This window comes from Sinocyclocheilus grahami, unplaced genomic scaffold (assembly GCF_001515645.1).
Source record: "Sinocyclocheilus grahami isolate Dianchi unplaced genomic scaffold, SAMN03320097.WGS_v1.1 scaffold149.1, whole genome shotgun sequence".
Lineage (NCBI taxonomy): Eukaryota > Metazoa > Chordata > Actinopteri > Cypriniformes > Cyprinidae > Sinocyclocheilus > Sinocyclocheilus grahami.
In genome coordinates this window covers 4,241,205-4,256,166 of record NW_015505328.1, presented here as the reverse complement: position 1 = coordinate 4,256,166, position 14,962 = coordinate 4,241,205, and the positions used below count along the sequence as shown (strand labels likewise).

At 35.9% G+C, this 14,962-nt stretch overlaps 2 protein-coding genes across 2 annotated transcripts in view; both read right to left on the bottom strand.

The window, feature by feature from the left end:
• Nucleotides 1-973: 973 nt before the first annotated feature.
• Nucleotides 974-3,211, bottom strand: gdf6b (growth differentiation factor 6b). Its single transcript, XM_016281482.1, has 2 exons — nt 2,854-3,211; nt 974-1,863 (listed from the first exon to the last, which is right to left on the bottom strand). Exons 1-2 carry the CDS (start codon nt 3,209-3,211, stop codon nt 974-976), a joined length of 1,248 nt encoding a protein of 415 aa, XP_016136968.1.
• A 1,311-nt stretch (nt 3,212-4,522) lies between these two features.
• LOC107592039 (fibrocystin-L-like) overlaps nt 4,523-14,962 on the bottom strand; it is a 38,672-nt gene continuing 28,232 nt past the window's right edge. Inside the window, exons 52-77 of the mRNA XM_016281399.1 lie at nt 14,367-14,526; nt 14,069-14,246; nt 13,895-13,983; nt 13,608-13,762; nt 13,347-13,476; nt 13,110-13,228; nt 12,820-12,949; nt 12,081-12,254; nt 11,738-11,841; nt 11,526-11,649; nt 11,261-11,382; nt 10,897-10,987; nt 10,100-10,248; nt 9,869-9,991; nt 9,675-9,786; nt 9,457-9,573; nt 9,191-9,356; nt 8,016-8,248; nt 7,751-7,915; nt 7,487-7,644; nt 6,852-6,987; nt 6,428-6,769; nt 6,177-6,325; nt 5,222-5,368; nt 4,949-5,102; nt 4,523-4,853 (exon numbers count right to left, since the gene is read on the bottom strand). Coding sequence (XP_016136885.1) covers nt 4,645-4,853; nt 4,949-5,102; nt 5,222-5,368; nt 6,177-6,325; nt 6,428-6,769; nt 6,852-6,987; nt 7,487-7,644; nt 7,751-7,915; nt 8,016-8,248; nt 9,191-9,356; nt 9,457-9,573; nt 9,675-9,786; nt 9,869-9,991; nt 10,100-10,248; nt 10,897-10,987; nt 11,261-11,382; nt 11,526-11,649; nt 11,738-11,841; nt 12,081-12,254; nt 12,820-12,949; nt 13,110-13,228; nt 13,347-13,476; nt 13,608-13,762; nt 13,895-13,983; nt 14,069-14,246; nt 14,367-14,526 — 3,936 coding nt within the window. The 3' untranslated portion in view covers nt 4,523-4,644. The remainder of the gene's footprint in view (nt 4,854-4,948; nt 5,103-5,221; nt 5,369-6,176; nt 6,326-6,427; nt 6,770-6,851; nt 6,988-7,486; nt 7,645-7,750; nt 7,916-8,015; nt 8,249-9,190; nt 9,357-9,456; nt 9,574-9,674; nt 9,787-9,868; nt 9,992-10,099; nt 10,249-10,896; nt 10,988-11,260; nt 11,383-11,525; nt 11,650-11,737; nt 11,842-12,080; nt 12,255-12,819; nt 12,950-13,109; nt 13,229-13,346; nt 13,477-13,607; nt 13,763-13,894; nt 13,984-14,068; nt 14,247-14,366; nt 14,527-14,962) is intronic.

The window sequence follows — 14,962 nt, the reverse complement described above, 5'->3', positions numbered from 1 at the left end:
AATACTGAGCAATATTACACTTATAAAAACTGTTTTCTGTTTTAATATATTTTAAAATGTAACTTATTCCTGTGGTGGCAAAGCTGAATTTTCAGCATCATTACTCCAGTCTTCAGTGTCACATGACCCTTCAGAAATCATTCTAATATACTGAAAACATTTCTTATTATTATCAGTGTTGAATCTTTTAGTGGAAATCATAATGCATGTTATTTGGGATTCTTTTATGAATAGACCGTTTATTTGAAATGGAAATATTTTGTAGCATCATAACCCCAACCTTTTGATCATTAGTCTATAGATTAAAACTATTTATTAAATTAGTAAACATTCAAATTTTAAAAACATTAATTATTATGCATCTAATAGTAATTCAGTTCAATACTTATGCAGCAGCGAATGCAAACAATAACAAAAAGGCAATATTCAAGAAGAAATATTTAACACATTTAATTTGGTGGTATTTTATTGAAGGAATAATGTGGTTCATACTTTTTATAAAATATTTACAAAACCGTTCACGAGGTTAATCTCTCAAAGGAAGACATTTACACGGTAACATAATTTGTACAATGAGGTAGATGGATACAATAACTAAAATAGCTTATTTATTATGTGTGAAATATTATTACTGAATAAATGATAGCACTTAACGAGAAAATAACTTAGTGTAACTGAACATAAATAGAAAATTTGTACCTGTACAATTAAAAAAATCATTTACATATCAGTCCATAAAATACATCTATTTAAAGCAGGAACATGTTGTCTTATACACACAAACAATTTAAGTATAAACATGCCCAGTGAAATGGAACTAAGAGTGATGTAATAATATTTCTGTGCTTGATTCCAGTCCAAAAATCATAGTTCCAGATGTGATTTACAGTATAGCATTCCAGTAGTGTTCTGAAGACAGATCAGGAAGTCAGACACATTTATTTACATTTCCTCATTAGTTTGAACTTCACAATCACCTGCAGCCGCAGGACTCCACCACCATGTCCTCATACTGCTTGTACACGACGTTATTTCCTGCGTCGATGTACAGGATGCTGATGGGACTGAGTTTGGACGGGACGCAACAGCTGGGTGGCATGTTGCTGGGGTTCATGGAGTTCATGAGAGTTTGTATAATGGCGTGATTGGTCGGCTCCAGGTGAGATCGGAGAGGGAAGTCACACATTCCCTCACAGTGATAGGCCTCATAGTCTAAAGGAGCGATGATCCAGTCGTCCCAACCCAGTTCCCTGAAATTCACATGCAAGGTTTTTTTGCTGCACCTAGATTTGGACTTTTTGCCGTGCCTCTTGCCATGGCGGCTGGGTAAAGTGGTCCGTCTTCTCCGTCGGGACTTCGAGTGAGATCCTTTCTCCTTCCCAAGACTATCCAAACCCCACAGCTTTGTCTTCTCCCTTTTTTCATAGAAAAGGCTTTGTCTCTTTTTTGACCTTGTGAAAACAACCAATATGGCTTTCTTTAGTTGCGGACGGCCATGTCTGTGAAATCCAAGATATTGCAAGTCGATTTCCCTCTCAGGATTATCTAGTGTCGCCTTGAGCTCCAAACAGAAGCGCGTCCCATGGGAGTGGCGCTGATGTTCCTTAAAAACCTCCCATACGTCAAAAACCTCCCATTTTGGTTTATGCGCATCCTCCAGATCCAAGGTTTTGGAATCAAGGACAGTGTGCGACTGGCAGGAGAGCAGCTGTATCTCCACTGGGCCCGTCTCAGACGCTCGGAAGCTTCCGGAGATCTTTGTGTATATCCTCAGTTCGGCACCCAAGAGCTCCACGTTTTCAGAAAGAGTCGATACGTCGAATAAGTATTTCTGCCTCCACAGTGGGGAGTTCAAAAGGTCATCTGGAACAAAGAGCACAAATGTTTTAGTGGACAGTGGCTGTACAGTTTTTACAAAATCAGTTTACAGAGGCATAGAGAGAGAAAACGTGTGAATGCAGAAGAAGAAGAACATTTCAATCAACTAAGATGGAAATTTCTTTCCTTCTTGAATGATTGCTTTTTTGTTTTGTTTTCATGTTATAGATTAAAAAGAACGAAAAGTTATACAATTTTAAAAAGTAATATTCATGGCAATATATACGTATATATATATATATATATATACTCTTAAAAATAAAGGTGCTTCAATAGGTTCTTCAAGCGATGCCATAGAAGAACCATTTTTGGTTCCACAAAGAACCATTTAGTCAAAGGTTCTTTAAAGAACCATCTCTTTCTTACCTTTTTATAATCTGAAGAACCTTCTTTCGCCACAAAGAACCTTTTGTGAAACAGAAAGGTTCTTCAGATGTTAAAGGTTCTTTCTGGAACCATTTAGACAAAAAGGTTCTTCTATGGCATCGTGAAGCACCTTTATTTTTAAGTGTATACTCCTTTTTTTTTTTTTTGTGGCCAAAACATTAATTATAGACGGTTTCTCTCAATGCATCTGTAATATAATTATTTTGCAACAAATTGAGAATAAAGTGTCTCATACTGAAATTTGTTCACTCTTTTTTATGAAAAGGTAGAATGTAAAAATAAAGTTTGGATCATTTGTCAAAAGTTGTTTTGATAGCCTATTCTTATTTATTATTTAAGGATAGAGGATTCTTGTTTATTATTTAATAATATTTAATTAGGATTATATGACACAAACAGTAATCCTCCCATTCATTCCTAAAGATTTTTTTTCGTACTTTGTCTAAGAAGAATCAGTATTTTTCCTTCTTCTCAAACGCTCCTGTAGTACAGTAATTATTCTGACACTCGTTCAAAAGGGAAACACGGAGCAAAAATCATTTATAAAGAATTTTAAACCTGATATTATATAAGAAAAAAATAACTAACCTTGACCCTCGTCCACAAAACTCGTTATGGTGTTTGCTGCTTTTGACGAGCGGAAAAAACTCGCGTTCAGTCCCAGTTTCTCAGCCGAGGAAAAGGTCTTGTAGATGGAGATCATGTAATCATGAGGTTCAATTGCATCCTTGATCGCCCGCTGTGACTGTACGTCTCCTGATAACGGTGATGCTGACAATGTACTTTTGCCGTATTTGGCTCTTCTGTGGCCATCAGCAGGAACAGTCTTGGACACTTTCGTGCCTTTGGATGCGGTTGGAAACAGAGGATTTATTGAGAGAACACAAAGAAAATGCAAAAGTAACGTAAAAGTCAAAAATACCCCTGAGACTCCATAAGAACACATCTTGTAAATGCACAAGAAAAAAAGAAGGACCTGCTTGGGAAAAACACGGACACATCACATGTGTGTGTGGAGGAGCGCAGACTGAGCAGCTCCTCTGAAGAACTGCCTCCTTAAGTAGGCCTACAGTCATGACATTACTAGCTCAACTCAATCCAAACAACAAGACTTAAAGACCTACCCAGCTTTCAGATGATGCTACTGTCCTCCATGTCGGAATAATTTTTGATATGCGCGATTAACAGTAGAACATTTATAAGTTTTGTTTATGTTTTATATTATATTGGTTTATTTAGCTATAAGGTTTTATTAGAACCAAGGTACCACATAGCGTTTAAAATACGGATGTAACTGCTATGTAGAATAAGAAACAATCGTTAAAAAAAGCAAAGTGACAAAAATGTTCAAGTTTATATAAATAACTTCTTTATTTTAAGCTCATCATGAATGTGAACGACACTGTCAAAGTTCGGCAGGTGTAAGTGTGAGGATTGAGCGCTGTGGACTTTATCTCCCTCTAGTGGTCTTCTCTTCTCTTCTCTTCTCTTCTCTTCTCTTCTCTTCTCTTCTCTTCTCTTCTCTCTCCCTCCCTCCCTCCCTCCCTCCCTCTCTCTCTCTCTCTCTTTCTTTCTTCCTATTGCATTAACAAAGAAAGCATCCTCCAATTGTTGAATAATACATATAAACTGTTTTAATGATAAATAAGAGATGTCGTGTTAATAAAACAAAGGAATAGGCCTATTAATTTTAGGAAAAAAAATTATTTGTCTTTGGATACATAAAATATTATGAAATTATAGGCCTTTTTTCTCCCCCCAAAAATTACAAATTTAATTTCCACGCCAGAAGGCTAATTTGAGATGTGGTCAGAATTAAATGCATATTCATGTGTGCATGTCGTATATGCGCATTGGATATTGTTTGTAGACATTTAAAATCACCATGAAATCAAAACTGACAATTGTTTTTTATGGAACATCGCAGTGTTTATTATACCTCATATAATCTGTGCATATATATATATATTTTAATTCATGTGCTCTCATAATCTGATCCAATCAATTCTCGCCCTACTGTTTAAGAAGCAGTTTCACTTGAATATACAGTATGTTAGAGTAGGGAAGAAAAGACAATTGTGACTTTCATTCATAGTTTGTTTCAGAAAAACAAACTATGCAAGAACTTTAAATTTTATTAAGCAAATAAGAAAGCATGTAAATATATAATATTGAAAGTAAAAGGAATAGATCTAAATATTTCATTTTGTTAAAAGTTGTTTTTGTTCTACAGTTATTATGAGTGAATGTGCTCAGAATGTATAGTTGTGGCTTACAGATCATAATCATATGGAAAAACAATAGTAGTTTATAGACAAAGACAAATCATTAGAAGACAATGTAATATATTTATAAGAGTGTACTGTGTGTTGTGATTATTTAGGGTCTCATGAGCAGGAGTAGACCACTCGGCAGCATGAGCAGATACACAGACTGTGACAAGACAGCTGGACTGGAGTCAAAGATGCTACCACCATCATCCTCCGTGGTGACGACCACAGAAGACGGCGTTGTAGCTGCTCTGAGTGTGAAAGATCTGGACTCAGCCTTCCATTCATTCAGAGTAAAGGCCAACTTCAAGTTCTCACCTGTGAAAGAGGTACAAGGAGAAAATTTACTGTAATAACAACTGACAGCACCCCCCTCCCCCCAAAAATGAATTTGTGTAACAAAGGCAACCCACCACTTGTAAAGATGGCTAAATCAGTGTAATTGGCCCAGCAGCCACTGAATGGGATGGTGGTGTTTCCTTGAAGTCCCTCTGCCGGATTTCCATTAGTATCTTTGAGCACAGCTGACATGGTTAGAGTCGTCACACCCACAGACACGCAGTCACCCTGAAAACAGATGCACAAAGATGCTCTTCCTGTTCGATACCAGGTGCAGTTTTCTAGTAATTGCCTGAAAACTACAGTTCAGGTATTCTTAATGAAATCAGGAAGTGTCTGTCTCTCACTGCTGTGTCCAAAGCCATGATGCTGGGCTGCACACTGAGGGGCCCGGGGGCCAATCCCGCCACAGGCTGGACCACCACAACCAGGGACGATACTGTCTTGACTGTCTCCACCTGCTGGTCCTCACGGGTCACTTCCTGAGTTGCCAACTGAGAGAGAGAGACCGTTAAAATTAGGAAAAGCCAGTAAGCCACATTACTTAAATTTATACAAAGGGGTTATATATATATATATATATATATATATATATATATATACACACACACACACACACATACAGTCAAACCAAAATGTATTCAGACACCTTCAACATTTCTCACTAGTTTCATTTCTCAACATTATCACAGTTTATTCGCTATAGTTTAGAAAATGGTAATAAAATATGACAAGAACTCAGAGTTAAACAAAATAATCTTCATAATGTCAGATAACTTAAGTTGAAAGCTGTCAGCTGTTAAATTTAAGTAAACAATTAGATAATACCAATTCAGGTCACCCAAATTACCAAGCACTGCTTAATTTTGTTCAGTCTGTGGTGTAAAAAGGCCGCATTAGCAATTACAGAAAAAACACTTAAGCAAAGCATGAGGTCAAAGTGTCTGAATAAATTTTGGTCCCAAATATTTTATCAACTTTACTTGTAGTCCACTTTATGAAGAATTTTTGGGTATAATGTGTCACAGTTTACTTTATTTTGGTGTCCTGCGCCCTCTAGTAAAAAAATATCAAAAACTTTTGGTTTGACTGTGTATATATGTGTTATTTTCTTTGAAAAAAAAGCAAAAATGGTGATATATACATATATATATATATATATATATATATATATATATATATATATATATACACTACCTCACTCATTCTTGTTTGGTTAGTTGAAAATAACCCAGAATATTCCTTTTAATATCAACTTTCTAAACGGTGCTTGATATCATAAAATATGAAATAAAATCTTACATCATTCCAGGATGGGTCACTGGAAGAAGGAGGAGGAGGGATGATGCCCAGGGACGACACATTGAAGCCGATGGACTGACTCAGATTGCCGGAGACAGCAGCACGGCCCAGATCATCAGCAATGTTCTTCAGGACCTCAAACTGTTGGTCTTCTGCAGACGGTATAGAAATATAAAATTTCAGACATTGTATTGTGACTAAACACTGTATTTATCATTTATTTTTAACACACTATAGATGCCGGGTCTAACCAGTGCTGTTGCTGGTGGAATTCTGGACAGGAGGCTCCCTGATCTCCACCTCCACTGTCAGTCCTGTTGAGCGCCGCCTTCTTGCATTAGTTCCCTCACGGACGATTTTGGTGATTCGAATCTTGTTTGGGGGTATTTTCAGGAATGCAGCCAGATTGTTGACCAGATTTTCCCCGAAGAACTCCTCCTCAGTCATGGCCGGGAGGTTGAAGGCCAGGAACAGAACTGGAGAGGTGCGGATTTGGACTGGCTCTGAGCCACGAAGAAGTATGTTCATCATTTTGTAGTCTTGGTCAAAAAAGTTGGAGCCATGACTGGAGTTGAAACCCGGAACATATTGACCTGAGGAGCGATTTAAAATGGGTTTTGGTCTTCTAGCCTGCAGGGGGAGCTGTTTAACATGAATAATCACGCCGTACTCTACCTGTAGAAGTTGGCTCACGCAGCGTGTAGTCCGTTTTGTCTGTATTCCACTGAGCATTTGTTGGACCAATCAAATTATTGTTAACATACACATCCAGCCGCTGAGGGTTTGAGTAAAATATAGCCACCCTGACAGCCTGAGGACAACAGAAGATTAGTGTAGAATACAGTGCTTTAGTATACTAAATAAATTCAATAAAGTGTCTAATGTAATATTGCATAATCTAAAAAAAAGAAAAAGAGAAACATACAATAATTGCAGATAATATTATATATATTTAGTAATTATATATTATATATTATATTTTATTTTTGTATAAATAAAATATATATATATCAATCAACTTTTCCATATATATATATATATATATATATATATATATATATATATGACAAAACTAGAAATAATACAATAAATAATAATAAAATGATTTTAATAACAATGTAGATAAGAAATTCTTAAAAGAAACAAGACTAAATGTAAACAAAATGTCAATTTAATCACAATACACATGAGAAATTATAAATAACAAAAAAAAAATTAAGTAGTTTTTTTTCTTACTATGCCTTTTATTGTTTTCAATTTTGTGTGAACTGTAAATGCTGTGTGTTTTATAATCCATCTTACTGACTAACCTCTGTAGGTCCAGCATTTAGCAGCATAAGTCTCAGCTTCTGTGGTGTTGTGCTGGTGAAATAGATGTCAAAGGATTTATTGGTGGCAACAATGGCGTGGAATAGAGATACTCGCTTCTGACACGTGTAGCCGGCGCACCAGCCGTGGTCTTGTGGGCCTGTGACAAGATATTCACAGTAAGTTTATAAAAATCATTAATACACACCTTTTTCTGCTTGCGGTAGATGTTAAATTAGCAGTATGAGGGGAGTTATGAGCCATACCATTGATCAAATCCACATATTTGTCCCCCAGGATGGCTACAGGTGAAAGACGCCTGGTTTCTGTGTCTGCATCCAGACTTTCTATGACCAGCATTCTGTAGTTGAGCCCAAAACACTTGTAGCTCTGCCAGGTGCTCATGTACGTACAAGTGTTTCTGATCACACCTGCACAGGGAAACCAGCAACGTCAATGCTAGAAGCAACTCCATCATTCTAAGCACTCTCTCTTAGAGCAGCGTAAATAATCAATTGTCCTCAGATGTACCTTTGTAAGGAGCGATTTGATTCACAGGTATCCGGCTGCCATTGAGATAGGTGAGCATGACTTTGGGGATGCGGTAATCGCCCAGTCCGTGCCGGGGATCCCCGTCCCACTCGTACTCAGACTGGGGCACCACTGCTCCCACGGCACCCAGGAAACTGCCATCCAGATCCTTCAAAATAGTTTTCTTCTTAGCATCACAGTCCATGTCCACACAGTCCGAAGGGTTCACCTTGCTGATATAAAAGAGAAAGAAAGAAATCAGCCACTTTTATCTTAAAGCAATGTTATGTGCACATTTTAAGTTAAACTGTAAGTCTTTAATATTTTGGTAAAATATCATGCTGCCTTAATGATTTTTCGTCATCCCAGGACCCAATCAGTTTAATAAAGCATTATACACAGCAAATCGTCATATTAGAATGATTTCTGAAGGATCATGTGACACCGAAGACTGGAGTTATGGCTTCTGAAAATTCAGCTTTGCCATCACAGGAATAAATAACATTTTAAAATAGAAAATAATTACTTTTTTCATTGTAATGTTTCTAGTGCTGTCAAACGATTAATCGCATCCAAAATAAAAGTTTTTGTTTCCATAATATATGTGTGTGTTCTGTGTATATTTATTATGTATATATAAAGACACACACATACAGTATATATTTTGAAAATATTTACATGTATTTACATTGCATTTACATGTATTGTATAAATATATTTAATATATAAACAGCATATTTTTCTGAAATATATACATGCATGTGTGTGTATTTATATATACACATAATAAATATACACAGTGCACACATGTTATGGATGCGAATAATCTCGATTAATCGTTTGACAGCACTAAATATTTCATAATATTACTGTTTTTATTGTATTTTTGATCAAACAAATGCAATCTTGGTGAGCATAAAACACTTCTTTCAAAAACATTAAATAAAAAAAACTTTATTATTCCAAAATGTTGACAGCTAACATATAGAATATACTATATTAGAATATTATAAAATAAATAATAATATATAGATTAATGATCACAAATTTCATATTTTTGGGGACAATTTTTATATTCATGGTGACATGCTGTTGCATTAAGGGTACCAATGAGCAAATCTGAGTTAGAGAAAACCTATATATATATTGCGCACTGCTAGTTATGTTCAGTTTACCCCAGATCAGGCCGATGAATGATTGCTAGAGAGTCCTCTGTGCTGTTTATCTTGGAAATCCTCTCAACACTGATTGGATGTTGTAAATCCTCATTTCCCGGGTTGGTCATGAACATGTAATTTCTCTCTGTTGAGCACACACTCTTGAACCCAACAAAAGTTGTGTCTGGAGTCAGAAAGAGAAAACAGTAATTACTTTTTATAGGAGATCTTCGTCGACTGTAGAAGGTTTTAAACTGGAGATTCATTCACATTTTGAGACTCACCAGAGACCGTCATTATACCAGCTATGGCGTTGTAGCTCATCAGTCCAGTGAGAGGTTTTTGTGGTCCATTGTTATGGTTCGATTCAAACGTCGGCCAGCAAATTCCAGACCTGCCACCTGTTGAACATACAAATGCAGTTAGAATTAGTTCAGAAAATGGATCAGTTATATTAAATTTATTCAGTAGTGAATAGATGATTCTATAATATGTATTGTACCATTAGGAGGACGTGGGGCCTTGTGACTTCTGCTGAGTGCAATGTACGTCATAGTTGTGGATAGACTGTCAAAACAGTTGAAGTTGGGGCTACTGCCTACAATCAGGGCACCCTGGAGTGATGTATAAAAAAAAAATATTACTAAAAGAATGCTTTCTTAGTTTTGACCGAAGAGACACATAGTGCTTCCTCACCTGTACACGGACTGTTTTGTCAGAGTATGCGTGGCTGAGCGAGGAAGGACTGTAGATTAGAGACATGATTCCCATTCCGTTATCTATCAGGCTTACGTTGGAAATTAAAACATTCATGGATACCTGGAGGTGAGGAGAGAACATTACTTAAAAACAATAATCACCAGACCAGCATACTGCATTTGTATAACTAGCAATTATGGTAGGAAGTTTGTGGATCATTTATCATACTTGGACATAAATGCCAAAATCAAAGCTTCTCCAGACAGTGAATCCCTGGATTTGAGAGCAACCAGGAAGTCCATCTTTATTCATGTAGAGTCCATACAGACCACCGTGTGCCTCATTCTGACTCCACTGTGCCACTGAATTTGGAGATCCTTTTGACATTGTTGAAATAATTGAATCAGTAGATACGGAACATGAAAGGTTCATATTAGTGATGCACAAGATATTGGTATTGGTATGATATTCAGTCAATGTTAAACGTTTTGCTTATGCAATTATATCTGCTAATAGAGTATATGTAATTGTGCATGCTTTTTCCATCATTTTATACTATACATACTATATCTAGACTAACACCGTATCTAATACAGTAATAACACTTAAATGTAATGTCAAAATTATTTTTTCATGCTGTACATTACAATTGTGATGTAGCAATTAAAACAATTTTAGTTTTAAGTGTTTTATTTTTTTATTTAGACAAAATAGTATAGAATTTAAATTCTATATATATATATATATATATATATATATATATATATATATATATATATATATATATATATATATATATATATATATATATGCATATATATATATAATCTGCCATTTTTTGGTAATTGGTCATAACATACAGAAACGATCAGCTTATCGGTTTCAGCCAGAACTTTTAAATTGTGTATTCATAATGAATACTAAACAAGTATTTAAGCCTTGAAATTAACACCATAGAATGAACACTGTTACTGTCTATCAAAGTATTCAATTAATTTCCTCTTTTAAAACAAAGTTTTATATACCTGGACATGGTTCTCCATCAATTCGGTATCCCACTCGTTCATAGCCAGCAACAATATTCCCTTGAAGAATCACATTGGTTGCCTCACTCACCTAGAAAATGAACAATAATGCATAAATTCTATATCTGGTATTTACTGATGATTATATGGCAAATAGGTTTCTCTCTATTGCCACTAACAAAAAAGTACTGTGGCGTTTTAGACATATACCATGATAATGACATGTTTTTTGGACATGTACCATGATATTCTTGAATCACCATCTAAATAACATGGTAAATGTATATGTAATCATTCTGTATTGTTATATAACAAAGTACCATGGTATTACCATCTGATCACAGTACTTTTCTGTAAAGGGTACCTCAATGGCTGCATTCCATTCAAAGTTGAATTCCTCCCCTCTGCCGTTATACGATCCAGACCACAGTGTCATTGTAACCAAGTTCCTCCGGACCACATTTCTGTCACCCCAGACTCTGATTCCTGGAAAATTCGAATAGAAATTGCAGAACAGAATAGTCATAATGCTAAATTATATCACCCTGCTGCATCGCGATTACAATTTGTTTAATAGTATTTTCCTTTTGTGTTAACATTGAACAGTGAAGCTACCACTGAATCTGTACCTTCTCCAACCGTGTGATGGATCACGTTGTCTTCAATACTCAGTCCATCTGTCCCGAAAACACCAATAGCAGGAGCAAAGCCGTTGTGGAAAGCACATCCCTTGATGTAAGATTCACCAACCACCTAAAAATATAGTGACAATAAGTAATTGACAAGAATATGTGTGAATGTGATAAAGAATGGGCATGTACTGATTAAGATTTTCTCTCACCCCTCCTAAGTTATAAAACACCAGAGAGTATCGTGGGTCTGACAGGTCGTTCCATCCCTCCTGCCCGGTGTGGTAGAACTGAACATTTCTGATCTGGGCTTTTCCTGTGATACAAGTATCATCAGCAGTTTTTGTTACTTACAATGTGCAAATACAGAAATATTATATTAACATGAACTTCTTTAAAAATAATTGCTCAGAAGATTTTTTCTTATTTAAAACAACAAAACATAATTTTCTTTTCTTCCAGGTGAATGGGCCTTATGGTTTTGTGTAGCCTATAATTTGTCCTGATTGTATTTCAAGAATGAGGCCCAACATGAGAATTTTATAAAGTTTATACCTCTGAAATCGATTCCTCCACTGAAGAATGTTCCCACCAGAACTCTGGCTCCATAAGACTGTGTGTTCATTTCTGGATACTCCTGACCGATGATCTTGATGTTCCTGGTCAGTAAAGCCACATTGCCTGCAAGCTGATAACTTCTTGAAGTACCTGGCACACTGTAGCTCTCCCCTATATGACCAGATACATTTAATATTAAATCTAATGCATTTATTTAATACAATTATTTAATTATATACTACCATTCAAAACTTTGGGGTCAATGAGATCTTTTTTTAATTAAATTAATACTTTTACTCAGCAAGGATGCATTAAATTCATAATAAAGTTACAGTAAAAACATACAATTTTACAAAATGTTTTTATTTTAATTAAACTTTGTTTCTTTAAACTTTATTGATGAAAGAATCCTGGAAAAGGTGTATGTGTAACTGTTTTCAACATTGATGATAAGAAATCAGCATCTTGGAATGATTTCTGAAGGAAATTTTTATCATGACAGAAATATATAACATTTAAAAAATATATTAAAATGGAAAACCAGTATTTTAAATTGTATTGCTATTTCACACTGTTTTACTGTGTTTCTGATTAAATAAATGCAGCCTTGGTGAGCATAAGACTAAAATGTAAAATGTAAAAATATCTAACCAACCCTAGCTTCTGAACAATATTTAACAGCTTATCAATACAGCACAATGTCTATTATTGCTATAATGTATCTAGGGGGACTAACCAATGTGTGTGTATGATAAAGGCTGGTCCAGAGTCAGTGTGCGGCCATAATCTGTGACAGCAGTGATGGTGCGGATTTCTGTCTGCCAAGGGTCATAGCTCGTGGTGGACAGCAGAATCTTATCCCCAACCTGAAGGTAAAAAAAGAGTGTTTTTATTCAGACAAAGAGGATTCGGAGCACAAACAGAGCTTGGAATCTAAATGGCATCTGCAAATCACACAAGCAGGTTCAATAGTTTTCTAAATCTCTCTGTTGTTTTTTTTGTTGTCATTTTTAAAAAGCTTCTGACCTTCCAGTCCACAGATTCTTGTAGTGAGATAGTGCTGTTTCCTGCTTGGGACGTGCTAGCAAGCTTAGTGTGATACACATTGTGTGGCATACCATACAGGTCAAGAGATCCAAACACACCTAAAAGACAAGTTTTCTACTGAAATCAACACTTTTAAATTGGCAGACGATTAATAGGAACATCTCTAATGCAAATATGTTCTATAATGATATCCATCTTTTATTTATGTTAATTTACCCAGCACTTTGGACCCTTGGTTTGGTCCAGATGGCAATAGCCAGTCTGGTGTGGAATGGCTTCCTCTCAGTATGATCTGTAGTTGACCTCTGAAGGGTTCATCAGGCCAGCCAGCAATTAGACGTCCACCCTGATTGAGTGAACGTGTACAGAGAGAGTTGAACAGAATTAACTTAAATGAGTACACATGAAGAGTCTGGTTATACTTGGTGTAATGATCCTAAAATGTCTATGCCAATTTGAATGTAGTTATGTACTTACTTGAATGGAGATATATGTGGCATTCAGAACAATGTTGTTGTATTGAGATACACTGCCGGTGGAGGTGCCATTGTTTGTGTCTGGAATCTCCAGAACTCCAACTATTTTCAGCTTGTTCAGGGAGGGCACAACAACATCCACAACCATCCAAATGCCTTTGAGACAGAATGAGATATTTAGATTTTGTTTTTGGCCACTATAGGATTTCATGAAAGTGACATACCATATTGTTTAATAGCTTTTCCTTTCTGTCTTTGCTTGGGATTTGTGACATTAGAGATGCTTACCAGCTGGAATATTCACATCAGAGCCATCTTGTGGCACATTGAAGTTGTTCACTGAGCTTGACCTCCAAAATGATGTATTTGACCAGAGACTAAACCAACAGGATAAGTTTTATTAGCAAAGTAAACAGATACAATACATTAGTATTATTATTACTGATGTGTGTGGTAACATACACATAGTTTGCAGGTCTGCGGCCAGTTGTGTTGGATGTATTGGCTACAGAACCAGGGAAAGGTTGGATACAGTTGGGATAGTAACACTGATACACTCTGAAGTCTAGCGATCTGTCTACAACCGAGCGGTCCACACTGTTCCTCTTCCTCCGGCTGACAACACGGTCTCTTCCAGACACTGTAGACACAAAATTAAAAATCTTTCATTCTTTGCACAGTACTACTACTGAAACAAATAGAATAAGATAGGATAGAAAGATAGCATAGATGTCTTGGGTGAAGAGATGAGAAGTTTTACCTATGTAATAGAGGTCTTTGGATGTCCGGTTGAAGTACCAATCCCCATTTACATTCCCAGTGGGATTCAAGGGCTGGGAGGAGCCATTCCTGTCGTCTATAATGCGAAACCGGTCAGGTGTCTGGGTCAGGTTGTGGTTGATAATTACATAATGTTCTGGCTGTCATTAAGAAAGAGACAAATTAACATGTTATATATTGCACAAATTGTAAATTTAGCATTTAAGTCTTTTGGAGTCATACAATAAGTCTGGGGTTTACAAACTGAGGAAAGTAAATGTAAACTTAAAATATCAAAATCATTTTAAAAATGTAATATTATAACAATATAAACTGCAATCATTTTTAACATGCTTCATTGGATCAATAGTTATTCTGAAAATCGAATTTAAAGGAAAATATTTCTCTTCAGGTGTATAACTCAAACATGACATAGTGGGTAGAAAATATAGATATTTTAATCCTTTGCATTGGCTTCAGTACAGTGATGACATAAAAACTAATTAATGTTACAAACAACATGCTATCCATAAAAATGTCAATTATATATTAGAAAAATAAAGTCTTTAGACAGGTACATCAAAATATAGAGCATAT